This window comes from Urocampus carinirostris, chromosome 10 (genome assembly GCF_059441175.1).
Source record: "Urocampus carinirostris isolate Australia breed hairy pipefish chromosome 10, RoL_Ucar_1.0, whole genome shotgun sequence".
NCBI lineage: Eukaryota > Metazoa > Chordata > Actinopteri > Syngnathiformes > Syngnathidae > Urocampus > Urocampus carinirostris.
The window spans coordinates 26,809,383-26,837,344 of record NC_142358.1 but is presented as its reverse complement, the minus strand read 5'-3'; the positions used below and the strand labels follow the sequence as shown (position 1 = coordinate 26,837,344).

The window sequence follows — 27,962 nt, the reverse complement described above, 5'->3', positions numbered from 1 at the left end:
GAAACTGGGCGGGGGTCGGCCCCTCCCATTAGTTAACCTGCAAGGAAGAAGGCAAACGTCAGCAAAGGCAGCGACAAAAGTCAAGAACCCGCCTCAAACTCTTGTTCCCACTTTTGAGAGTCACGACTTCTGGTTCGGACACCGGCACAGCTTCAACATGTTGATTCGAGAATTGTGAGTAAAAACAATTTAATCTTTCAAGTGAGCGGAATTGTCAGCGTGTGTGTGGCGGTATACATGAATGGAGTTCAAGCTAAATGTCGAGTTGAGGCATTTTCACATATAAGTTTAAACGAGCTATTTAACTTTACCTTCTTTTTGTCTTCGAATTCTCCTAATAACCGTTTTTTTTCTTTTGAAAGTTGGGAAAATAAATTCACTTATAAGAGTAACGCTGAATTCGCATCTAACTAAACCTTAAAGGGACAGTGTGTATTTGTCAACTGGTCTGACTCCAGGACTCATCAGTCCACCCTAATGTCAACCTGCGACCCAAAAACAGGGTTCCTACAGATCCTTGAAAAGTCTTAAAAGGTATTGAATTCATTTGTCTTAAATTAAGGCCTTTATTGGCATTAAAATATCTTAAATCCAATTTTTGAAAGTCTTCAAATGTCAATACGCTATTTAGATTGATATTTGATTGAATTAAAAAGATTCAGTATAAAAGTAATCTGCCACTTTTGACTGAGGATTTGTGAATTACAGTAAACATCAATTTTTTCCTAGTCAAAAACATTGGCCTTGTTTTGAAAGATTATTCAACTGGACCAGAATATGATTACAAAAATAAAATGAATATCTGACTAAAATTGCCGCTAAATCATGTGGGGTTTTGTTCCTTTTGATTGTGTTTTTTTCGTCTTAAAATTCATTTAAAAACTCTTGCTTTAAGCTCTATGAAGCCTGCAAATAAGGAACAAAATTTCAATTCTCAAATGTATCCAATTAAAGGATTGAGCAGTTAAGCAACAGAAAGTGGAATATATTCACCATTTTTATAAATGAACAGTAAAACCAGAACGACTTCAAGTACACTTGCCTACATTTCATATAAGTCTCATCTCATTAGCCACACTGCTTATCCTCAGTAGGATCGCGGGGGTGCTGGAGCCCATCCCAGCAATCATCGGGCAAGGGGCAGGGGACACCCTGAACTGGTTGCCAGCCAATCGCAGGGCACACGGTGACAGACACTCGCTCATTCACACCTAGGGACAACTTGGACCGCCCAATTCACCTGAAATGCATGTTTTTGGAATGTGGGAGGAAACCGGAGTGCCCGGAGGACACCCACCCAAGCACGGGGAGAACATACAAACTCCGCACAGGAAGTCTGGAGCTGGATTTGAACGCAGGAGGTTCCCAAGACATGAACTGTGCCGCACATGCGCTAACCACTGCGCCGCCGTGCTGCCCCACATTTCATATAAGTGACACCCCTAATTTTTTTTAAAAAGCCACATACTAAAATTCAAAATATTAATAATGTGTTTACCGAAACATTGATACTTATTTATTTAGTTAGTTAATAAAGATTAATTTACTATTAAAAAGCTAGAGATAAAATATTAAACCAGGTACTGTACCTCCCAGCAGCGCTTTAGTGGCAGACAATTGTACTTCGCAGTCGTTTGCTTCTTTGACTCGATTGCTCCTGTCACTGGTTTCCTCTTTCCCTCCCAGTTATCACAAATTTTCTTGGGGCAAAAAAAAGAAATAATACCCCCAAAATCACAATAAAGTTAGATGTGGTCCCTCTCAAACACGCCGATTGACAGAACAGGTCGAAGAGATTGAGCCATCGCTATTTACTGTTAATGAGTATAATTGACCCTCCGTTTTCTTTCTTCTTAGCATAACTTTTGTTTCCCGGCCCACCAGTTGAGAAACACTGATTTAGTGCTTCCTTATAGTAAAACCAAACTTCATGCATTCATTCATTAAAGAACCCAATGCTGCTTTAATTAAGCAAAAATACATGAACTATGGTGTGATTACTAATTTAAAATACTGTTAAATGGGACAGTATATATTGTTTGACCACTAGATGTCACTGTATCATGTCATGCTACCACTTTTTTGGCTAGCTTGCCTTTAGCTGTTAGCATAACAGTTAATGCAAAATAATTTTAGTACCATGTACCTTTAACTATTAATGCTAGCATTGTGAAAACAGCCATCTGTTCCAGAGTTTTTAAGGGTGCTGCAAATCCTTGATATTGCTTGGATTTTAATGTTTTCAAGGCATGAAAGTTCTTGAATTTGGGATGAAGGTCTTGTAAATACTTGAAATTGTTGCCATGTTCCTCAACACGTCTGCTTAAAAATGATGCTGAAACTTCTCTCTGGTGGCTTCGCTTTGCCATCAAATTTCTTCTTTCCTCGTGATTAAATGCAGCTGGCATTAGTTTGTATGGCATTGTGCAAGGAAGCGTCATCGCCCCCTACCGGTTGCGTCCAAGTGGACCAGTGCATGCTACACCTTGCAGAGGTAGCCAATACTGGTATCTGCAACCTCTGCAAGTACTGAAACCCCATTAAAAAAATTATCGATACGATACTTGGAATCGGTACTCGCCTTTCCCTACTTAGATCAGTAGCACATATTACAGTAGCCACGCCATGCTATAAACGTGGTATTGGTTGACTTACCTTGCAGTACTTCAGTGTCACCTGACTGCAGTACAAAGTGCATTGGGGAGAAAAGGCATTTAATAACATCTGGGAACGCCATCTTTCATGAAAAAAAAATTGATTCATCACTAAAATAAAGGATTTTTTTTTTAAACTGATGCCACAACTCAACTCATGAAGAGTATTTGATACCACAAAGCTATGTATTATACTTAAACTTCCCTTTGTCAAAATAAAAAAGGCTTTGATTTTAAAAGTGTAAAGAAGTCCTATCATATTTTCCTTCTTATTTAATTAAATATAATGACAATTTACATTTCCTTTAATTTCTGTTCCTAATTGATAAATGGCCACTAGAAGGAAGCAGATACTGTCTACCATCACGAGTAATGATACCTTAGCACATGAATGTCAAACATACAATTCCGACTTGCCAAAAACTTCAGAGTTTGTCAATAAAGAAAGCAAGTCTCTAGCTCATTTCTATCAAAAGTTTTTTTACATAAATACAAACCAAATGAGGGCAGCACGGCGGCGCAGTGGTTAGCGCGTGTGCGGCACAGTTCTAAGGTTCTGGGAACCTCCTGTGTGGTTTCAAATCCAGCTACCGGACTTCCTGTGCGGAGTTTGTATGTTCTCCCCGTGCTTGCGTGGGTTTCCTCCGGGCACTCCGGTTTCTTCCCACATTCCAAAGACATGCATTTCAGGTGGAATGGCCGGTCCAAATTGTCCCTAGGTGTGAATGAGCGAGCGAGTTGTCTGTCCTTGTGTGCCCTGCGATTGGCTGGCAACCAATTCAGGGTGTCCACTGCCTGATGATTGCTGGGATGGGCTCCAGCACCCCCACGACCTTACTGAGAAGAAGAGGTGCAGCTAATGAGATGAGAAACAAACCAAATGACCCTAGAGGGCAATAAAGGTGTCAACGCACTGACGTCCAGTGTGGTTTCATGTTAAAGACAATATTGTGCAGTATTTTCTCAGCTTCACTAGGCCCAGCCTAGTAGTTTAGAAGAGATTTCTTCCCTTTCAATGGTAAAACCCTTATTTTGTATTTCTTTTTGATGATTTCAAAGCATTATGACCATTGAGGCAAGCTAATTCATAGCTCCCACTTTGTTTGTGATGTTTGTGGTGAGTTGGTTCAGATGTAAAGCTGCACTAAAATAACAATAATGATAATACATTGTATTTCAAATCGCCTTTTAGGACACCGAAGGTCGATGTACATATAAGTACGACACAACAATAAACGAAGAGTAAAACAAGCGAGTAATGAATAGCCAATAAAACACATGATAGTCAAAAGGGGTGGTGTGTGAGGCATATGGTCAAGAATAGGCAAGTATGAAGAGGTGAGTTTTGAGTCGAGATTTGAAGGTGGACAGTGTCGCAGAACTTCGAAGGTCGGCCGACAATGAGTTCCAGAGCTGAGGGGAAGAGCAGCTGAAAGCTCTGTTCCCCATGGAGCTGAGGCAGGCAGGTGGTATAGTGAGATGGAGGGAGGAAGATGATCTGAGGGTATGGGATGGCGTGGCAATGTGAAGGAGGTCAGAGAGGTAGGGTTGGACAAGGTTATAACACAGTATTAACGTTAACATTTGATGCCGAACATTAATTTTTGGCCCATTATCTGTGAAATAACGTGTTGCCCTTAAAAATATCCCTGATCATCCGTGATTAGAATTTGAAATATAGGCTGAATAATAGAGCATAATAATAAAAATCAATGCTAAATAACCTCAAGTCTGGATCCCACCCCTGACCCAAATTGAGTTTGACATGTTTACCTTAAACACTGGTATTGATACCGATACTATCGGTACTCACCCATACTCATTCAAAAGCTTTTCTCGGTATTATAGTTTCGGCATGTATTAACAACTTGCTAAACGGTTCGAAGACATCCTTAAGGTTGACAATACTGGTCAGGCAGAAACAGGTTTCACTTAATGAAATATTGTCTCAAGGAGCGTGAGAACATGGGTTAAAACTTAAAGCTATTGTGCTTTGTTTTGATTTGTCCGTTAATCTTCCTCTTTTGGTTTTTGCGAAACTTGTTTCGTACAAATCAGCAAAATAAATTCTTGATGCATACGCAAGCTGGGATCTGGTTTGGTAGTAAAGTGAAGCAACGAATTTCAGGGTTTTGTCAGAAAACCTGCCAAGCCTGGTGGTCAGGAGTGGGACAGAATGAGAATGTTACTCGACCCGGGCAAACATTGGGCAACAATATGCTGAGAGTGTCTTTTCAGGCTATGAACGGAAGATTAGGAAATATTCATCACTTTGTTGGATAGTTTATGACTGTTCTTACTAGTTTTGGGTACAAAGGGGGATAAGGTTGTCAATTTGAGCAGGGAGTTTGGGCATTTGTAGGAAATGACTATTTGTTTCTAACCTGGTAGGGGAACAATAAAACCTGATTTTTCATCGATCTTACCATGTATTTTAAAGGGACATTGTGTATTATTAAACACCTCCTAGTAGTATAAAAACATAATTCATTAAAAACATATATTGATTTGAAAAATAAGCAAAAATTCATGGACTATCATATAAACATGCATTTTTTTTTGTTAAAAACCCGTCGCTCACGAAATTTGTATTTATTTACATAACATGAAGAACAAATGAGTGCCTGCCAATTTAAGACTAAGGATACCACCCCCAAAAACTTGTAAAAGGTTGGGTTGAGGTTGAGCCCCTCCTAGCTATCCTCGGGCAGTGGGCAGGGGACACCCTCAACTGGTTGCAGGGCACACAGGGACAGACAACTCAATCGCTCATTCACACCTAGGGACAATTCGGACATGGCCAATTACCCTGACATGCATGTTTTTTGGAATGTGGGAGGAAACTCACGCAAGCACGGGGAGAACATGCAAACTCCATACATTAATATGACCATTTAATGGAAGTGCAACCCACGCAAATTATCGATTTTGTTATTACTAGCAGATTAATTCTTTTAAACAGTAATTGGTAATGTTTTTTATTTTTGGATCTTATTTAGTGTAGACCATTTTTAAAGACAATTAAGAATAGTGGGATGTTTTATCAGAGCTTTGCTTGACTTGTGGAAAACCCAATTTGGCCCAACACCACCCAGACCCTAGCTGCCTAAAGTAAAATATGTTTGACAATACTGACTGACGAATTTTCACGTTTTCCTAAATTTGAAATAAAACGAAGTTTTTTGAAAGCCCCAGTTTGTAATATTTGACCACTAGATGGCACTGTGCTGTCTGGTGCGAGCAAGGGCCAGTGCCACAGAGTACAGCGTGGCGGCTGGATGTCGGACAAACATGGCGGGGACCCAAGTGCAGATTCGACTGTGTAAAATAAACACAAATTCCTTGACCTATAATTTTTTAAAATTTTTAATGAAAAATAAACTTTAGTTTATGTATTTTTGCCAAGTATCAAAATAAATGTTTTGTACAAATAGGAGTTATAAATATTACACACTGTCCACTTAATATTTAAATCACCTGTACAATAATTTAAAACAAAAAAGTACAACTCCTTCGTCAAATGTCTCCAAGCCAGCCCATAGATATCTGCATTTAAAGTTGAAAACATCTACCCCCTCTTTTTGAATATTGGAGGTCTTTGGGCGATTTGGACATTATGTCATGAAGCTCAAAAAAATATTAATGCATCAAATGAAAATACTTCCCACCCTTTTACTCTCACGGCGGTTGAGTGGTGAACATTAGTCATTTGTTTTGAACTTATTTTAAAATGTGTAATCATTATTATGTTGTTACTGTACTAGTATACTACCATCACCCAATCAGGAGACCATTGTATGAACTACTCTCTACAGATTGGTTAGAATTTGTAATGTTTGGAAATTCTAATCAATATTTTGGCCATTTAAACCCATATCGTGCTCGTCAACAAACCGGAAGATAAAAACATTGAGGGCTTTCTTTTCAGGCTTGAATGACCTTAACTGATTTTGCAGATCCTGCTCACATGATAGTAATAATTCGATAGACATGGCAGTACATCAGACTGAAATACGAAATAAATCTGACAAAAAACATTCTGAATAAAGACGGTGTCAAGTTATGAAATGTACACATGTAATTTATTTCAAAAATATATTTTTATAATATAGATGATAAAATAGCTCTGTACTTCTGATGGATTTGAGGCCATCAGCAAAGTTCTGTCCATGCAACTTTGGGATTCTAACAAGTCATCAAATGTTCATTCTTTTTCTTGCTGCTCTCTGCAGTTTCCTCTGTGTTATAGGTCAGATTTCTAGTCTGCTCTGAGGTCAGTTTTTCTATTAAGCAGTTAGTTTTAGTTTAACAAATTCAGGTGGCTTCTCATAAAGAAAAATCTGGCCTGTGGGAGTTAAAGAGTGATACAAGTGTTAAGCAAATGATCCTTTTGTATTGCATAGTTTTAATGTCTTATTTTTGTGTTTCTCTCCTAGCCGAATCGTCTTACCCATTTCAGTGGAGGAGGTAAGACTTTTCCAAAAATGATTTGAAGGAAAATCATATTTGTTTTTACAGAAACCAACTCAGAATAGAATAGAATAGAATAGAATATACCTTTATTGTCATTGTTACAAAATGGGTTAACATATTGTGACAACGAAATTGGGCAAGCAATTGTGATCCAATTGGCGACTAGGGGTGTCCATCTTAATTTTTGGACGATAAAATCACTTTTTTTTTTTTTGGAAGGCTTCAGATGAAGGTTTTCCACACCTTTAGTTTCATAGGTCCCAAAAACTGTTTAAATGACGAAATGGACACACGAAGCACGTTAGCCAACCATGTTCAGACCAACAATAACAAGGTCAACCTGTTTGCTGATTCCAGTTAATTGTAATGTGGTTGCCCTGAAATTTCACAGAGCCTCGGATCATATCCTATAGGCACAGAAGCAAACATTCTGGTTATACATGGTTAGCGACATTCCCATGTTCCAAGTCAACCTTACTACATCTCTTCACTCACGCAAAGAGTATTCTGGTTAGATATGTGTCATCTAAAAAGGGAATCACGTTTTGATGGTATTCCGGAATAGATGAGGATAAGTGTTTTTTGTTGTTGCTACAATTTTATCGTGGAAATTCATTAACAAAATGGAACCAAAAACTTTGAAGCCCTTACTTGAACCCATTTCCTCTTGCTCCAATTATGGGTGTGTTAGGAAATAAACTCAGAATGTGCAGACTATGTCCTTTCATTTGGAAACTTGATGCATTAATATGTTCTGTTTGGTTTAGGGTACAACTGTTTCTGCATTCGATACAATACCGATATTGCAGCGCCTAGTAGTGTCCGATTCGGATCCGATCTGATCACGTATAAGCAATATGTATTTATGCTGTTGTTTGCTTTTGTTGTTTTTGTTATTTTCAACTTTTGGGTTAATCGGAATAAGCACTACAAACTTTTAGATTAAATTGTTTTGTTTGTTAATATAGGTTCATATGAGCACCTTAATTTGGTCCCTGCTCTTTTAAACTTTGGCTTATCCATGGAGAATGCTAAAAGCTAATTACTTCAGAAAAAAACAGTTGTTGTGATCACAGTCTCTCCATGCTCAATCAAGACACTTAGATGATTAAACTTGACTGGAATTAAGAAGATATTTGATTAAGATACAATATTGATAGATGGCCAGCTCTTGCTACTTCAGTAGAGATAAACACATCCTGAAAGACTTGTTTCATCCCAGTAACCAACCGCTTTTACCAAACTTAACCATCGGGCCGACGGTTCAGATCTCACAAGGCCTGAACGAACAGACTGAGGGATAGCTTCTTCCTTAAAGCTATCAACGCACTAAACAACAGTTTTGATACACAATTTCAAGTGCAATACACCGGTTTCAATGTCCTAGTTTGGGTATAGTATTTATATTTACATATGTGTTATCATTTTTTAAATATTTTATACTTTTCCAACTTCCAACTTTCCAACTTCCAACTTTAATTTTGTTGTAGCAACACAATGATGATAAAGGGGATTCTGGGACTAATCAGATATAAATGTTGGATCCAGATACCCTTAGTTAGGTTTATCAATGTGCCAATAAGGAGCTTGGTCATTTTGTACCAAAGGAAATAGTTCAACCAGGATTTGATTTGTAAGAACTTCTCTCGGATTTGAGCAGGTCGTGCTGAATGAAACCTCAACTTCTAACAATTGAAAAAGTGTTGTTTGTTTTGGAGTTTAAATGTCCTGCTTTGAACATTCTGCTTCTCATTGTGGTAAAATGGTTAATTTATCGCGCTATTTACCGCTGAACACTGGTACATCTACTGCAAGACTGTCCCCTTTTGGTGATCCGTGAACACCTATTGTACACTTAAAACTAAAGAGACTGTAACTTTAAATGAATGTAAACACTAAAAATGTTTACAGCAGAATTTGTTTTTCCCATTTTACTCAAAAATAAATAAAATAAAAATAGTTAATAATAATAATAATAATAATAATAAGGGGAAAAAATGTATATATATATCCAATGAGGTTTGTCTGTGCCTCCCCTTCAAAATATTAGGGACATGTGTAAGGCAAAGGTTGCCACCTTTTCTGGATGTTTATTTTTTCAATGAAAGCAACAACCTATTCTAACTCTAATCACGTTTTTAGACACCAGCTTCTATAGTTCGTGCTCCTCTTTGCTGGTTTTTGCATTGGTAAATAGTAATGGGAAAACTTCCTGCAACTGAAAATGTTAGCCACATATTACTGGCATTTTTACCCAACACCTATATGAGGGGAGATTTGCGATTTACTCAAGATCTAAAAATGATATGTCTTGTTAAATGCACACGCAAGATAAAAAAAAATACATATGTAAATCGCATACCTTCTTGTGGCGCTGCAAAAAAACACACCAGATTTTTTCTTTTAATTGTACTGGAGAAATTGGAAAATTGTCTTTGAAAGTCCTACTAAGTGCTTGTCCTTAAACAGTGTACAAACCCTGAAAAATGTACAACTTTAATTGCTAAACTGGCAATATGTCACGCATTAGTTGCTGTTTTTGTGAATATTTCTTTTTCATTTACGTTAGCAAACGCTGTTGATGGTATTTCATGGTGTTTGTGACTTTTGTGTCCAATTCACACAGATGGAGGGAATTTTGGTCACAAAGGCAGCTTCACTATTTCAACATAGGAAACAATCAATGAAATTCTCTTTTTTGCAGTATCAAGTGGGCCAGCTGTACACTGTTGCCGAAGCTAGTAAAGATGAGACCGGTGGAGGAGAGGGTGTTGAAGTTGTGGCTAATGAGCCCTATGAGGAAGATGGAGAGAAGGGACAGTTTACCCACAAGATCTACCATCTGAATAGGTGACTTTTCCAATTCACTTCCTAAAGATTTGTTTTTCCACCAGGAGCAAACAAAAATAAAAGACAGATATTGTATATATATATATATATATATATATATATATATATATATATATATATAATCAATATTTCAATTTGTAAACTCAGTTGCTATGTCTGCTATTCACAAAATGATCTCCTAAGTTTTGATAACTGGAAAGAACATTTTAATCAGCATTGGTATAGATGTTGCTCAGCACTATAAAGCAGTGCTATATTTCATAGTCTTGAATCCTGAGCAAAAAGGTGCAAGTCACCTTACTTTTGAATCTCGTCTTCTAAAAGTAAGTTAAACTTAACTTTATAGAGCATATTATTTGATCAAATGTTTATTTTTTGGTACAATACAAGTTACCTAATCAAGCTTTAAACATACTTATTTAAACCTTAAACATACAAAATATAGCAAGTGAAGCAACTTACGAACGATCGTCCGGAACCTAACTCGTTTGTAAGTAGGGCGTCTGTAAAAACATCTTGAGTGTTTCAACACAAATTCGATGAAATGGTCTCCATAAAAAAAACATACAATGAAATATACCTTGTGCATGTAATTGCTAATGAGAAAAATTGTATAGGCTTTCATCATCTTTTCTTCATGTATTTACCAAGGTATCAGATTGAAGATTCTGTTTCAGCATATACAAAAAGTCAAACATTTTCATTTCTTTCTGTCAACATTTTTTTAACGATAGCAGCCTGCAAATTAAAAGGTTTGGCCACCCCTGTCTTAGATTTTACTTTATTATATACCAGTGTTTAAACCATATGTCAAAGTGCAAGTTTTTTATACTGCTTTTCCTGCATGTGAATGGGAAGGACCCTTTTTTTTTTTTTTTGTCGACAGTAAAGTTCCACGCTTCGTGCGTTTGCTTGCTCCAAAAGGATCTCTCGAGATTCATGAAAAGGCTTGGAATGCCTATCCCTACTGCAAAACAAGTGCGTACCATTGAATTACAACAACTACAAATGATATGTGTCTGAGTTATTAAAGCAATAAGTATTCATTGAAAATCTCTTCACTGTCTCCATCACTCGTGGACAACACTGATAAAGTTCTTAAGGTAAGGAAAAGTTTTTCCGTTAACGGCAAAATATATGTTCTTAAATCATTCAATGCCAGACGTTTCTCTCAAATTGGAAGGGTTGTTGCCAGCGATTTTTTTGCAATTTTGACTCCTTTTTGAAGGCCTAGAGAAAATTTGGTAGCTGTATAGGCATTGTAAATGTCAAAAGAAAGTCTGAACCCTCATCTTTCATAAGAAAAATGTATGTTTCTAGATTTTAACAAAGTTCAGAAAATAGTTGATCATTGTTTCCAAGAAAACAAGAACATTTTGTGAAAGGATGCACACTTTCACTTTGATGCTTTTTTTTCGCATTTGTACGCAAGTATTGGGGGACAAAACATCACTAACCTCCGTTTTGCTGACGATATTGCCGGATTGGCAGGAGACAAACAGGAACTAAAGAGATCAAGCCAGTATGGGATGGAAATCAGCACAGAAAAAAACCAAAAGTAATGACCAACAGTCCTTAAAGTATCACTATAAACGTCACCATTAACCACAGAGGGGTAGAACTTGTCACCAAATTTAAATATCTTGAAGCCTTCATATCAGAAGAGGGAGTCAGAACCAGACATCATGACCAGTATAGCTCAAACCACAGCAACACTTGCAAATCATTCCCAGGCTTGATACTTACTGATGACCAGCGCCAAAATCTTTATAATATTTTTTTAAAATAAAAAAACAACATTTTTACGTTTTGGCACTTACAGACAATGCTTCTGAAAACATATATATGTTATGGCATTGAATGGGTTAAGTTTAACTGTGTTTTACACAGATTGCATTTGTGTGTACTTACCTTATGATGTTGTTTGTTTCCAGAATGTCTACATGAAAGAAAACTTTGAAATTAAGGTTGAAACGTGGCACAAGCCGGACATGGGAGAAACGGACAATGTAATGTGTTTATTTTTTGGTCTTTTTTTGGGGGGGTCGTGTCGGTTGTAGTTTTTTTTTTTTTTGCCTGATAACTTTTGTTCTGCGTTCAAGTGACTGCTCGTTTCGATGTTAAAATGTTTGTCTTGTAAGTTAGATAATGCAAGGGCACTTAAAATCGTATTCCTTTTTTTTAATGGTTTGAGGCAAGGGTGTCATACAATCGGCCAGCGGGCCGGATTAGGCCCGGATAGGGTTTTAATCCGGCCTGAGACAACGCCAAGAATAGCGCAAGAAAAATCTGAGCTGTAGTTATGTATAGGTCCACTTGATGTCACAAAAGCCAGGCGCCACTCCCAAAGCAACTGTAGCTGTATGTTTCTCCGTTTTTCTCATTCTTTCTCTCGCTCTCTCTTTTCTCTCCTCTCTCTCTGTGTGTCTCTTTCTCTGTGTGTCTCTCTCTTTCTGTGTCTCTCTCTGTATCTCTCTCTCTGTCTCTGTGTCTCTCTCTCTTTGTGTGTCTTTCTTTGTCTCTCTGTCTTTCACTATTGTTCACTCCCCTCTACTCTCTTTTTCTGTGTCTTTTTTATGACTATTTTCTTTCTCTGAGTCTTTCTCTCTGTCTCGGTCTTTCTTTATCTTGAAATGAAATGATCTGCATTTATATAGCGCTTTTCAAGTCAATGACTTCCCAAAGCGCTTTACATTGTGCTTCACATTTCCCAATAGCGGCTATGATCTGTGCAGCCATGTAAGGCACTAACCTGCTTTTTGGGGGTATTGGGGGTTCAGTGTCTTACCCAAGGACACTTCGGCATGTAACACGGACAAGCCGGGATTCGAACTAGGATCCCTTAATCCGAAAACGATCGCTCTCCTCCTGAGCTACTGCCGCCCCATCTTATTTATCTTCTTTCTCTTCCCATGTCCCTTTTTCTCTCTCCACTCTTTTTTTCAGTTTGTCTTTCTTTGTTTCTTTTTCTTTGTAACTCACTCACCCTGAGAGGTTTTTTTTTCCACCACATGGCCCCTGAGGTTTAAGCCATTGCCCCAAAACATTAAGGTTATTAATGTGTAATAAATCTTGTAATTAAAAGCAGATGTGACCCACGCAATCGTTCTTCTACACACCAATACAGATGGCTTATAACTTTAAACACAAAACATGTTACTTCTTGCTATAATTAGGAAAAAGGGCCACAGGGGCCATTACTTCCGTGCCATGATGAAAAGCCTGCCAATTTTGAATTTTTTTTTTTCTGCTTTTCCATGAAAAACAAAGGGGTTTTATTTTGAAATCCCCTGTTGTAGGTCCATGGACTAGAACAAAGTGAATGGGACCAAGCTGAAGTCGTTCACATTGACATTGCTGACAGAAAAGCCATAAGTGACAAGGTAAATTTAAACATCCCGTATTTCATTTCCATCCAATTAGAAAGAAGACCTTGCATATGCAAGGCTGTCCCAGAAAATGACAATATTGTGATAAAGTTCTTTATTGTCTGTCATGTGATATTAAAAACAAATATTCATACATACACGCATTGTGTATATATTTACAAATAAACTGAAACATCATATGCATTTTATTATGTAATAATGATAATTATGACTTATAGCCTACTCATATACTTTTTCATGATATTTCAATACTTCAAGATGGGATATTTGAGTTTTTGCCATAATAAGGAACTTAAAAACACAAAAAGTATTGCAGTATTTCAGTTTATTAACAATTATTTCTGAATTAAGGACATTTTTACAGTAAGACCTTAACTCCTTCTTTTAATACCCCCTTGCTAAGGATTACAAACCAGACCAGGATCCAGCCATATTCAAATCTGAAAAAACAGGAAGAGGCCCCCTGGGATCTGAATGGCAGGTATGCTTGGTCCATTAAAATATTGATAGCATATCTGTGTAATTATTGTAAGACCACCTTCTGCATTCATTTTTACAGAAAGAACTTCAAAGCAACCCCAAGTGTCCACATATGTGTGCCTATAAACTCGTTTCGGTGAAGTTCAAGTGGTTTGGCCTTCAGACAAAAATGGAGGGCCTCATTCAAAAGGTTTGGAGCTTCTACTACCATCTAGGGTTTGGATTCACAAACTACCCATATTGGTTTGTGTATTCTCCGTGTCCCCCTTTCATTCACTCGATGATTTGTGCAGATGGAGAGGCGCATTTTCACCCACTTCCACAGACATCTATTCTGCTTGATTGACAAATGGATTGATCTCTCCATGGATGACATCCGAAAAATGGAGGAGGACACAAAGAAAGAGCTAGATGAGGTGACTGAATCATACCTGTCGAATATTCATCAAAAAACAGAAATATCCATATGGAAACTTTACAAACAATGATATAAATGCAAATAATTAACATAAAAAGCCTTCAACTTGCAGTGATTTCCATACCATAGGTAGATTCCCGTGGGCCTCCAGGGTTTATTTGGTGCCACCAGAGTTTCATAAACTTTTATCATTAATAAATGTGATATTTTTTAGATATAACGCACTCTTGTGTATTACGCGCAGAAAATGTTATGAACTCTCAGCTCAAACTTTGCTGTTTGAAATGCAACAGGAATTAAACCAGGGTTGCAGCAGTGAGAGCACCTTATTATAACCTACAGAGTAAAAGTGGTGTAAATCACATACAAAAAGGCAGTCACTTTTATCTTATCACACTTTTTGGGACATTGTACTAGAAATGAATTTTGTCATGGGTCCCACATTAATGATAATAAATTTGCCACTTAGAACATTTAATAAAAGAAAATGTCTTAGATCTAGCTTCTTTATTTTTCTCGAAAATGCACCCGATCGATAAATTTAAACTTTTCCTCCGGTTGACCATTCCCCCTGGGCCGCCGAAGACTGTCTACCAACCAGGGTCTCTCCTAATTCTCTGAAATTCTGAACTTGAACTGATTTAGACTATCCTGCAAACAAATGGGTTTCAATTTTAGGTATGAAAATCTCTTACCTCTAGAAGGAATTAATCGATTTGAAGTCAAGAAAGGGAACTTGCGTTAATTGTATAGATCCATGGAGACGTTTTTTTTTGAGTTGCGGCCTGGCGGGTATTGTGAGATTTCAAAAAGTGTATCGGGAGTTTAAAAATAAAATCGGTGTAGTTCGTACTGTGTGTAACATGCATCAGATTTGATCTCACTATCACACAATTTTTACTCGCGGAACCAAAGACCAATGTTAGAATGGTAGAAACAGAAAGTCATCGTGAAATATTTAAATGAACTTAAAAGAGTACGACGAGGAAAACAACTCTTTGTTGTATCTGATAAGGATTTCGACTTGGAAGGACTAGATAAACACTTTGGAAATTGTATGTTGGATTCATAGTTTACATTGTCAATAAATTATTTTTAATCATGGCCGCTCATATTCTTCTACGTTTGTCAATTGCAATGCTTAGTTTGAGCTGAGAAAAAGTTGAACACAATTTCATCCCGATTTTTCATCGACAAATAGGGGTGCGCGTTATACACAAGTGGGTGTTATACGCAAATATTTTACTTTAAATTTCACTTTTGCATCCCCGATCTTCCAATCACAAAACTAACAGCTGTGTTGGCTGAGCTGAGTCTTATACCCTATACATTTAAAAGAGGTCCTTTTTTGGACAACACAACAAAACTCGTTTGATAGAATTTGGTGGAAAAACTCCTATTTAGTTTGAATTAAAATAAATATAGGTTAGAAAAAAAAATCAAACTACTGTATTGTGATTTGATTTACATTTTATACAATTTTTCAACTTTGATCTTTTTTTAGGTTTGTGATGTTGATATAAAGAGGGTCGCAGAACCAATACAGCAGTACCTCCTGTAGTTACAGGAAGGGTGTAGTTAACTAATATTAACTTCTGATTGGTGTAGAGACGAGACAAGGGTGATTATTGCTTATTATTACCGCTTCTCAGTTCCACAGTTCTACTCTTTTCCAATAAGTTGCATTGGGGCAAATCGAACAAAGTCACCGCAAAGTACAAAGTATTGCTTTATTTACTCAAAAAATGTACTCTAGTACAGTGTTTCTCAACTGGTGGGTCGCGGGTCTTTGCCTTGGTAAAATACAGACGATAAAACTTGGATAGGTTCCGGACCATCGTTTGTAAGTTGAATTTGTTCGTAAGTTGCTTCAGTGCTATATTTTGTATGTTTAATGTTTATATAAGTATGCTTAAGGTTTGTATAAGTAACCGGTATAGTTTTGTACTAAAAAAAATCAATATTTCATAAAATAATATGCTCTATGAAGTTAAGTGTAGAAGATGAGATTCAAAAGTAAGCATCAAGCTTTCTTATTCAACTTTAATTTCAAATGAAATGGCTGTCCTCTTCTTTACACCAACCGTATTGAATGGATGCTTTAGATATTAAACAATAAAAATGTCAAAGTTCTTAGCGCGCTGGAGACACAGTATAGAATGTTTACACACGAACTAGGAAGAGGAAGCGGATTTCTTCTTCGGGGTGGATGCTGGGTGAGCTCTCACAGCGACGCCACACGCCGGTAGCGGCGGAAAGAAGCACTACAGTATTGTCCTGTACTCGGAAAAAGGTGCACACAATACAAAATCTAACTTACAGTAATGTCCGGATATTTTTCGACATCCCGAAAAAAAATGTTCGTATCTACCGTTTTCCGTAAGTCGGATGGTCGTAAGGAGGGGAGCGTCTGTAACGCTAAGAAAAGACCAAAAATAACAGTCAAATCCACTTTTTAACAGTAAATAATAATAATAATAATAATAATTTCCTTGTATTGTCATTCTGTGTAACAATGTACACAGAACGAAATGTCGATTGCACCTGACCCGTTGTAGCGAGCCGATGCAGCCGCAGCCAACAAAGGGCGCCGCCGACCACTTTTTAAGTCTTAGGAATGACTCGGCCGGGGCGCGAACCCGAACCTCCCAGTCTCAAAGCGGGCGCCTTACCATCTAGGCTACTGAGCTGGTAAATGGCGGCAATGCCCTGCAAATTTCCTGCCATTTCACACCACCAAAGAGGTCGGTAAACATTTTTTTGCCCATGTCGATGATGGCCAAACGCAGCTATGTCGGTTAATTTTTGGGATATCGATTTTTTTATACTGAAGACAAACGGGAACCAAAAACGCAGTGTGTTTTCTGCAGCATGATGCGATCAAAACCGCAGAAAAAACAGCAAAAAAAATGTCCGTTTTCTCTCAGGAATTCCCCCAAACTGCTTAGTGTTACTCCTGATGTGGATTCAGTGCTGCGTAATATTTTTCAGTGTTTTGTTAATTGACAAACAAATCAGAAGAAAAAGCTAATTATGGGAATCATTTTTAACCGCACTTCTTGTTTGATTCTGCGGGTAAAAACTGCTATAAGGATATTTTTTTTCTTTTCATAGTGCACTGTTGATTCCAATGAGTCGGGTTTCTTTGCTTAAACTTGAATTATTTTAAAATGTATATCTCAGTAGTTGTACTTTTTCATGTCGAAGCTACTAGTGTTTTGGATTTCATTAAAAAAGCAGCTTATTGGCGGCACAGCGGGCTGGGTGGTTAGCCCGCAGCCCCACGGTGCAGAGGTTCAGGGTTCAAGTCCAGCGACCGCAGCCTCCCTGTGTGGAGTTTGCATGTTCTCCCCGTGCCTGCGTGGGTTTCTACAATCCACAGTCAAAAAACATGCATGTCAGGTTGATTGGCCGGTCCAAGTTGTCCCTAGGTGTGAATGAGCGAGCGAGTGAAGTGTATCGGTGTGCCCTGCGACTGGTTGGCAACCAGTTCAGGATGTCCCCTGACCACTGCACATAGATAGCTGGGATGGGCTCCAGCACCCCCCGCGACTCTACTGAGGATATGCGATGCAGATAATTGATGGATGCAGCTAATTGAGAATTGCAGAGAAATAATATTACTTGTTTGTCATTGTATTATTTTGCTCTTTTTTTTTTAAACACGAAAATATCCTGCAATATAGACTTTAAGCTACTTTTCTTACAATACATTTGAAAAGTGAAACCATTTTCTTGATTTGAGTCGCGTCCTGTAATCAGGTTGAGATTGCAGGTTGTCAAGTCAGACTGGTTGAGAACCACTGCTCAAGTACAACAATAAAGTCAATTTACTTTATTCTATTCAATCTGCATGGCTCCACTCGGTAAAAAATTGATCCTGGATTTGAATTTTGCACCAGTTTAAGTGACGATATTACCTATGTTTTCTTTTATTGATGTTCACCATGTTTTGTGTACTGCTACCCAATGCAAAATCTTTTGCACCCTGGTCATCCTGGAAGGGATATTACCCCTTGTGAGACCCTTCCCTGGTGTTTGAGTTTTTCCTTGCTGGCATGTCGGTTTAAGATCAGGGGATGACGTAATTGTACCTTGTGCAGTCCTTTAAGACATTTTGTGATTAAGGGATATACAAATAAAAGCGACTTGACTTTGCTTGAGATGGTTGATATACTGGACTCTTTTTCAATCCACAGATGAGGATATCAGGTCAAGTCAAAGGCATGATCATCGAAGAATGAATCGGTAAACATTTTGGTTTTCTTCTTAGTCCAAAATAAAAAAAACATTCCATGTTTTAAAAAAAGTTTTTTTTTAATTATTTGAATCTGTTTTTCAGTTGGTGGTCTCAAGCCACTCGTACCCCTCTACACACGGGACCAAGACTCATCCAAGAATACTAGGGTTCCTTAAGATCATCTTAATATGTTCTGAAGCAATTGGGTTTACTTATGACTGTTTTGTATTTAAGGAAATCGAAGAGTTGTGATTGACACGATGCCTCATTTTTTTGGGGCTTCTTCATCAGTGAATTGTCACGTCCCAATTGCAAATGATGCCCTTTTATTGTTGCTTTGTGTATAAAGGATCAAGTTGCCTGACTTTATTTTGTCTTTTAACTCATTCGATACTGGACGTTTCTCTCATATGGGGAAAAGCGGGTTCCGGACAATTTCTACCATTTTTGACTCCTTTTTAAAGGCATTCAGAAAATGTAGTTCTGTAGCTCTATAGGCATAAGACATATTAAAATATAGTGTGTAGTAAACGTGAGTTTAACATTGCTAGGTTTCTTAAAAATACTCGTTTCCCAAAAAACTTCTGAGAGAAAAATGTTTTTTGGGGAAAGGATGCATTTCAAGCAAACCATTCACAATTTTTTTTTTTTTTTTTTTTTTTTTGCATTTCTTATAACTTCGATACCTAACAGAGTTTGTACGGGTGCTTGAAATCCTTGAAAACGCTTGAATCTTAACGTTGTGTTTTAAAGGTTTGAAAACTGCTTGAATATTGGGTGAAGTGCTGGTAAATGCTTGAAATTGTTGCCATGTTTCTCTGCAGCTAGACGCGAAAGACCACTTGGAAAAAAAACCTGCATCTGCTTAAAAATGACGCCCTGTGCTTTCTTTAATTTTTTTTTGTAGTGGCAGGCAATTTAAGGGGCAAAAAACGGTAGTGTTGGCCGGTATGCATCATTGGTGTTAATTGGATAAATAATAATGATCATGCTAATGAATCAATAATTATTATTAACGATACAATCCTTTTTTTGATTTTGATTTTAATTGGACAGTGTATTGGAGAAATTGAAAAATTTGGCTTTGAAAGTCCTTAAATAATTTAGCCATTAAAAACGTGTAAGGACCCTAATCTATAAAATGCTTTCCATAAACACAAAGGAACCTTTGCTTGTGAACAAAAACATTGAACCTATGCAGGAACTATGCAAGAACTTTTAAGTGCCCGATTTTTTATTTTGGTCACCATGGCGATCGCATCCCCTCAAGCACTCGCGAAACATCACCCCTCTTTGACCAAACGATGGAACTTGGTCATCTTTTTTTTTTAAAGAAAAAAAAGCTCCTGAAGCTCCATTGCCCATTTGTCAATGCTTTGCGAAGCTCACCACACTGCTTTAGTATGCTTAACCGCTGCGCTGAGCCGTCTAAACACACTCATTCGCCAGAAAAAGGAAGTGGGGGCTTTCTCAATGTGTGGACACAGATCTGATTAAGGCCGTTACCGCTATCTAATGGTATTCAATATACTAAAATCATTCCCACAGGCTTGATACTTACTGAGCCAAACCCTTTATTATGGTTTCAAAACGAGAAACACATTTTTAAATTTAGGCACTCCGAGACAGTGCTTCTGAAAATATATACTTCATGGGACTGAATGAGTTACTATCGCAAAGAACATTTCTTTCCTGGATTTCTCCTTTTTTTTTTTTTTTAAATGGCATATTATTATTCGGACTTTAAAGGCAATCCTTTTAGGAACTGCATGAAGAGTTGATGGGTTTCACTCTGTCCCGGAAATTGAGTTCCATATTTTCATCTCATACTGCAGAATGGATAGCTGCGCTGACTGCCGTTGTGTCAAAAACAATCTCGAAAATAGTCTTAAAATAGTTTTATTCAATTATAATGTTATTGTTGCAGGTGCTCGTATGATAACAATATTCAAAGGATTTGGTATCTCTTTACGATCCCATGTTTATATTTTTAAATTATCTGGTCAGTGTCTACCAGTGTACATTAATTGTACACTTATTTGGGTTGTTATTCGCCTCTTGTTGTCATTTACTTTTGCGAAACCAATAGTTCTCCCCCAAAATTACAAACATGATAATTAAGAGTTTTTTTGTTTTGTTTTTCAATAATTTAGATGATTTTCATCATTGTGAGTCATGAAATCTTTTGATCCCATGTACACTTAAAAAAAACGTGGCAATGTTTGGACTGTCATAAACCACAAAACGACCTGAAAATGGCTTTACAAGCATAGACATTGGTTAGTGAATATATGCAAACAATTAAATACATGATATTATCTGACTTTTATCAGTAAATTTAAATCTTTTTTTTTGCCCTTCTTGCGGGAAAAAACGCTTTCTCTGATAATCGTACCTACTTTTTAAACCATCAGTTGTCCATTTACAATATTGTTTTTTTTTTAATCCATTAAAATTTTAGTTGATTTGAACTTTAAGTCGGTAAGCAGTGTGGAATGTTATACTTATTTGCAGTGCCACTTCACCTTGCTACAGTATTGTAATACAGTCTTTGCCACGCACTGAATTATTCTTCAGCATATACTCTTTTTATACGTCCGTCGAGATTTTTTGCGGACCAGATTTGCAATTTGACTACTTAGGATCCTTACTTGACATTGTTTACATTTGCTTTAAAAAGAACAACTAAATGCTATATTAATTTGCCTACATAAAAAATATTTTATATTAATAAAAGTCAAGTCATATTTATTTGTATTTCCCTTTATCACAAAAAGTCTCAAAAGGCTGTACCGAACACAACAAAAAATAACTAGTAAAATATAACATCAGCTATATAAGATATTTTTTGGGGAACAGGAATATTTTCAGAAAATTATGGAAAAAGTAAATATCGAACTTGGTTTAAATAGAATCCAAATGCAAAAAAATGATTATATCAACGATAATAATATTGTAATGTAAAGTAAAGTTGTGCTTGATAGCTAGCAAATATTTTTTTTTTTCTAGACGGAATGCAAAAGATGTAAAAAGGTTGGGTAAATAGCATGCTATAACATTTCTTGTTTTGCTATATTTTCATCATTTCTTTCCAGCTTGACTGTTTATTGTGTGCAACTCCAAGGGGGTGGAGAAAAAAAACAAAGATTAAAAAAATATTCGATAAAATCTAAAGTTATAAAACATGTCTGTTAAGATGTATTTATGTTACTTGTGCTATTTTCATGTTAAGGGATGGGTATTTATGCTACTGTAGCAATAATATTGAAATTTTATGCAGATAATAATAAGAACAATATACTTAAAAAATACTTAAAACTGTTACCTGACAAAAGAAAAAGACTTAATTGTTTTTCACACTTTTATCAGTGAATTTATTGCCGTGTATCACCTGGCCACTTGATGGCGCCGTTTCCCGCGTTTCGAGACAAATCAGTAGTTCAGTTACCCAAAATTAGTGGTTCTCAACTGGTCTTACTTCCCTTTTTATAACAGGCTGCGACCTAAACAAGAAAATAAAATCAAAGGATTGTGCATTTAAAGAAGAGATAATATAATATCACTCTTTTTTAAACAAACTGACTAGCAAAACCAAAATGGCTTTAAGTACCATAAATGTTTGAATACACCCTACACCGCAAAAAAAGCCTCTAAAACCCTTTAATATTATTTCAAAATAGCCTTCAAAAATAAATGTAGAATATTGATAAAGTTTGTACCTGAAAATTGAAAAGTATTGAACTATATAGTTGATAAAGCTGAATATTGAGGTAAAATAAATACATTTTTTTTAAACCCATTTACTGTGCCTTCCAGCACCTCTTCAATGGGAGACACTTGAACACCATTTTTGTATTTCACAATCATATTCTTGTCACTGTTTTCAATTTTCCTCCCCCTTATCACTAACTTTCTTGGGACCCATTATTATTGGCAAAAAAAGGGAATACGACTAACAAAATCACAATAGAGTGAGATGTGGTCCCCCTCAAAAGCGCTGTTTCACTGAAGAGGGAGAAGAGATTGTGCAGGGCATTAATTCTATTTACTGTTAAGGTGTGTGTTTTTTTCCCTTAGCATTTTTTTTTGCCAAGGCAAAGGCCTGCGACCCACTAAAAATGGATCCTTGACCCACTTCTTGGTTCTGACCCACTGGATGAAAAACAGTGCCGTAAACAATTACAATATTTATTAATATAGTCAGAATTTTTTTTTTTTTAAATCAATTTCAAGATGAGAAATTGTCTGTGCCATAATAATGCCATAATACAAAAATACTACTACAGAAATATTACGACAGAAATATTAACAAAATACTACTACATTAATATTACGTTGCAATAATACAAAATGTCATCTACAGCAATACTACAAAATACTACTGCTATACTACATAAATATACCATGAAAAATACAAGTAAAATACTAAAGGCTTTTTGTGTGTCTACCACAAAAATACTACAAAAATAAAACTACAGTAATACTATAACAATACCACAAAATTAATACAATATTAAAAGATGCAAGTACAGCAATACTAAAAAACTAAATACCAAATTAAGTGTTTAAAACAGGATCCTAATATGTCATTTTTCTTTAATTGTGAGTGTTTCACAACCAATTTGAGATAACTACTAAATGTCAGATTTCTCAAACAAACACATTTTTATAGTGAAGAAGATAAGTGAACACCCTGCTATTTTGCTATTTCTCCCACTTAGAAATCATGGAGGGGTCTGAAATTTTCCTCATAGGAGCATGTCCACTCTGAGAGAGATAAACTAAAAAGAAAAATCCAGAAATCACAATGCATGATTTTTAACTATTTATTTGTGTAATATAAGGTGCATACTGTAGGTCATTCATTCGCTATAGAATAGAAGTGTGTTTTAAACCTAGATTTACTGAGGTTGCAGATAGAATCTCAGGGGGCAGAGCATTCCACAGCACCAAGGCCCAAATGGAGAAGGCTCTCGAACCTGCAGATCTCTTCTTGGCTCTTGGCTCTAGTAGACCAGCATTTCTAGAGCAAAGGCTCCGGACCAGAACAACGGGTGGAATTAAATCTGAAAGATATGAGGGAGCAAGTCCCTGCATGATTTTGTATACTACCAACAGAACCTCAAAATCACATCTTAAGCTAACAGGGAGCCAATGCAGGTTAGCTAAAATCGGGGTGATGTGCTCAAACTTTTTCTTCATTGGTATTATGATTTTTTTGTGCAGTTTGAATTTGCTGTTTATGTAACACTGTGGTAAGATGTTTGTAAGGTCATGAAGACTGTATGCGAAAGTTCAATAATTTATACCTGTCAAGCTACAGGGCTCCATTCTCTTACAAACTTTCATATTTCCCCTTACAAAATACAAAATAAATCTTACACCATGTCTTTTTTTTTCTAAACGTGTTTATTTATGTAGTGTAACATGTTATGTTGTACATATGTTTCGTTATATCACATATATTGCTAATTAACATTTTGTTGTGAGATACTGAGTTGCTCGACATGAATGAGGTTTATTATAAACAAAAGTTCAAAAATTAAGTATCTTGGATGTTCACTGAAGAAGGAAAAAATACATGCAAATATAACTTAGTGGAATAATACATTTTCTTATTGAAATTATTAATTTGTTTTCTGCATAAATTAATGTTGGTAATATACTGATGAAAGGGATAACCACAAACCCGTCTTTTTTCATTTTCTCCTTTTATACTTCCTTTTTTGCTTATCTTATTTATACAACATAATGATTGTAATATAATGCATCAAAGCAAGTGAGCCGTTTGAGAGCCGGCTCTCTTTAATGAGTTGAGCCGAAAAAGCCGGTTCTCGAAAAAGAGACGGACTTCCTTTCACTACACAACTACCACATGAAATCCAAATGTTGAATGATGCATGATGGGAAATCCCCAGGCGGCAGACGCGTGCGCACAGTAGCATCAAAACGCTCGCTTCGATACCAAGATGGAGGCTACCGCGGCGAACTCGTTTGACTTGATTAAATTGCCGTTTCGTGATAGTTTGTGTATACCGGATGGTACCCATAATAGACACATTTGCGTTTTTCCGTACAGATTTTCTTGTACGTCGTACACGTCTTAAAATACACAATATATGTACTTTGTACGGCAAAACGTACAGGTTGACAGGGATGAATAAAGCAAAAAATAAAAAATAAAGAAGGGACACTAATGTTTTATTTTGAAGGCTGCATCCCTACTTCCGTATTGAGGGGCGGTCCCATCCACACTAGATGCAAATACTGTACAGTAAATGCAAGGTCGATGGCTCACTCCGAAAACACCACACTACTAACCGAATCAGGTATTTAGAAGCATTTTCCACGCGTTTTTTATTGCATTATTAAATGTTTAAAACACATATAATCACTTGCTCAAGAATACTTACACTGTTGTGGGACGTAGACTGAAATAAAGGGAGACATTTTCATCCCTTTTCGCTGCTACTGTATTCTTTTCAATATCCAGCCCGCTTTACTTTCTGTTTACGTGATTGTAACATGAGTTTATAGGAGAAGTGTTCCTCAATTGTCTATTTGGTTATTGTTTGACATATTTTATAATTACTGTACTTTACAATTGTGCTTGCTGCTTATGTGGTTTACAGTCGGTGTGCTACTGAGCTTCAAAACATAACTTGTTGAAAATGGAGCCGAATGGGGGGCTGCAAAGAGGAGACAACGCGGGAGATCATTTCAGGTACAATGCATTTTAGTTCCTGCCTTGATTTAATTAACCGCTTTTGGGAACGTTACTGCAAAAAAAAAAGTAATGAGTTATAGTTACTCACTACTTCTTCGAAAAAGTAACCGAGTTAGTAACTGAATTACTGTATAGTAGCATACCTGTCAACCTCCACGGCTCCATGCCCGTACAAACTGTCGTATTGTCCCTTACAAAATACAAAATAATCTTACACCATTTTTTTTCTGGAATGATGCATGATGGGAAATCCCCACGCAGCAGACGCATGTGCACAGTAGCATTAGACCGCTCGCTTCGTTTGCAACGAAAAAAAACGATACCGAGATAGAGGCTACCGCGGCGAACTCGTTTGACTTGATTGATTTGGCGTTTCGTGATAGTCGGTGTTTACTGGATGGTACCCATAATTAACAAATTTGCGTTTTTTCGTATAGATTTTCTTGTACGTCGTACATGTCTTAAAATGCATAGTACACATACTTTGTACGGCAAAACCGTACACGTTGACAGGTATGTAATAATCAGTGTTTGGAATAACGCTGTTATCAGGGTTGGGTAGGGTTACTTTAACTTGATTACTTTCAATTACTTTTGGATTACTCCGATACCAAATATGCTAATAAAAGACAAAAGAAACTAAATATGAATACAATTATGACTCACAACAAGTGGTAAGTTTTCTCTCCTGGCTTTGATCTCCGGCAAAACTAACATAAAATGCGACAGAAACAAAATGAAAATAAACCCAAACAGCTTGTCAACATTGTTTTTGCCCTTCCATATATTCCGTTACTCCCCAAGCCTGCACAAAATTTAGTCATTTTATTCATATTTAGTTTATTTTGTCTTTTATTAGCATATTTGGTATTGGAGTAATCCAAAAGTAATTGAAAGTAATTAAGTTAAAGTAACGCTACCCAACCCTGGCTGTTATCTTTAACGCCGTTACGTAACAGCGTTATTGTTACTCGCGGTCAAAAGTGGTGTGTTACTTTGGCTTAGAGGTAAGATCTTGGGCTTGGGCTTAAAATGTGAAATATTATGCTTCTCTCTTGCCGTTCCCTTCCTGTTCGTGGAGTATCTGCAAAGCATACATTTACTTTTACTCAAGCTATTATTCAGATATAGAAAATTCTTATCAAACTATCAGTTTATCTCCAAATGACTAAATCAGAAGAAATTTTCATCCTCTGTGTTGGGGTAGAAGATGCGCCGCTTCCTCTTTCCACCTCCCTCATGTCAGACGGCATTTCCGCTCCTTGCCAACAACTAACAAGCTTTACAAACTTACTTTCTGCTTTTTGGGCAAACCTTTCACTATGTGTAGCTTGTAATCTGCGGCATTTGATTTTCTTTTCAGTGCCATTTTGTTCAGTTTCAATTCCGTTCGCTGCATGTCGGCAAGATTCGCACTTCGGCGCCAAACTGTTCATTGAGGCAGTGCACTTGCAATCGCAGACTTGATTTGAGGGACTCGGCCCCAAGTCAACCCCAAGCTGCGTAGTTCAGCCGAATACCACAGTTCGGCGCTGAAGTATGCACGGCAAATCAAAGCTTCGTGTTTATTTTGGCGGCAAATCAAATCTTCAGAATTATTTCAGGCTCGTTTATTTAATCCGCCATGTTTGGGCTAGTTTGGTTTTTTTTTTCTACATCGGAATGCTCAATTTTTTTGCAAATCAGCACTCATTCGCCTTTTTTAGCACATTAGCAAATACTATACTCGTAATCGCTATATAACTATGTGATAGTCGCTATTTTGAATGGTGAAAACTGGAGAGCATAAAACCGCGCTGCTGAAACCTGCTTTAGGTGTGCTAAGGGAGACACGCCGCCGATAGCCTTCTGCAGGCAAATGTGAGAACCACTAGGAAAAGTATGTGTGCGTCTGTGTGTGGAGTCAAGCTTTGGAACGGATTGCAAGACGAGATCAAACGGTGTCCAACTATTCACTTGTTCAGGTTTAGATAAAAAGGAACATTACTGGCGGAATACAGACATGAGGAGGGTGGGGTATGAGTGGTGCGGGAGATTGGGAATAGTGCGTCTTGTTAACTTTGTGTGATTGTTGCTATTCTTATATCAAAACTGTTATTATTAATATTACATTTGTTGTTATATCATTTGTATATTTGGTGGGTAAGATAAAGGGGTAGGTGATATAAGCATATGCAACGTTATTTTGTTGTTGAGTTATTGTTTTTGTTCTGTTTTTTATTTTGATGTTCGAATAAAGTTTTCATTCATTCATTCAAAGTAGAAGTAAGATGGGGCCTAAAAAATTCAGCCCGACCCGACCCGAGTTGCAGGTATATAAACCCGAACCTTCCAAAACCCGACGGATTAATTTGATTTGATAAAGGAGCCCGAAATAAACCCGCGGCTTTTATTTGCCGCCAAAGTAAACACTAATATTTACTCCGGTTGTGTGTACTTCAGCACCAAACTTTGCGTTTTGGCTGAACTACTCAGCTTGGGGTTTACCTGGGGGCGAGTCGCTTGAATCAAGTGTGCACTGCAAGTTAAGCACCTGAACGGTTTGCAGCCAAAGTGCAGCAAAAGAAAGTGAAACTAAACAAAATGGCACTGAAAATAAAATCCTATCCTGCAGATTACAAGCTGCAAATAGTGAAAGATTTAGCCGAAATGCAGAAAAAACGTTTGTAAATCTTGTAAGCTATTGGCAAGAAGCAGAAATGACGTCTGCCGTGAGGGAGGTGGAAAGAGG

The 27,962-nt window shown here is 37.0% G+C and overlaps 2 protein-coding genes across 5 annotated transcripts in view; both read left to right on the top strand.

Annotated features, from left to right (window-relative positions):
• The first annotated feature begins 16 nt into the window (after window positions 1–16).
• Window positions 17–18,654, top strand: LOC148358548 (phosphatidylinositol transfer protein beta isoform-like). The gene is made up of 12 exons (XM_088345174.1): window positions 17–174; window positions 7,091–7,121; window positions 9,832–9,977; window positions 10,864–10,955; window positions 11,073–11,080; window positions 11,912–11,986; window positions 13,277–13,360; window positions 13,770–13,847; window positions 13,926–14,036; window positions 14,140–14,262; window positions 18,464–18,512; window positions 18,607–18,654. The coding sequence occupies exons 1-11, from the start codon at window positions 158–160 to the stop codon at window positions 18,506–18,508; spliced, it is 810 nt and encodes a 269-aa protein (XP_088201300.1). The 5' UTR covers window positions 17–157; the 3' UTR covers window positions 18,509–18,512; window positions 18,607–18,654.
• A 6,094-nt stretch (window positions 18,655–24,748) lies between these two features.
• The window catches only part of inpp5ka (inositol polyphosphate-5-phosphatase Ka), a 31,798-nt gene continuing 28,584 nt past the window's right edge, over window positions 24,749–27,962 (top strand). For all 4 annotated transcript variants that reach the window (XM_088346086.1, XM_088346085.1, XM_088346084.1 and 1 more), the window contains exons 1-2: window positions 24,749–24,833; window positions 25,137–25,228. In XM_088346086.1, the coding sequence (XP_088202212.1) occupies window positions 25,176–25,228 (53 nt within the window). In that variant the 5' untranslated portion in view covers window positions 24,749–24,833; window positions 25,137–25,175. The remainder of the gene's footprint in view (window positions 24,834–25,136; window positions 25,229–27,962) is intronic.

What these genes read in the sequence shown, in the direction of transcription:
- LOC148358548 (XM_088345174.1), top strand. An exon ending in TACCCATTTCAGTGGAGGAG is followed by an intron (nt 7,122 to 9,831) that starts GTAAGACTTTTC and finishes TCTTTTTTGCAG; the next exon opens with TATCAAGTGGGCCAGCTGTA. An exon ending in CCCTGGGATCTGAATGGCAG is followed by an intron (nt 13,848 to 13,925) that starts GTATGCTTGGTC and finishes TCATTTTTACAG; the next exon opens with AAAGAACTTCAAAGCAACCC.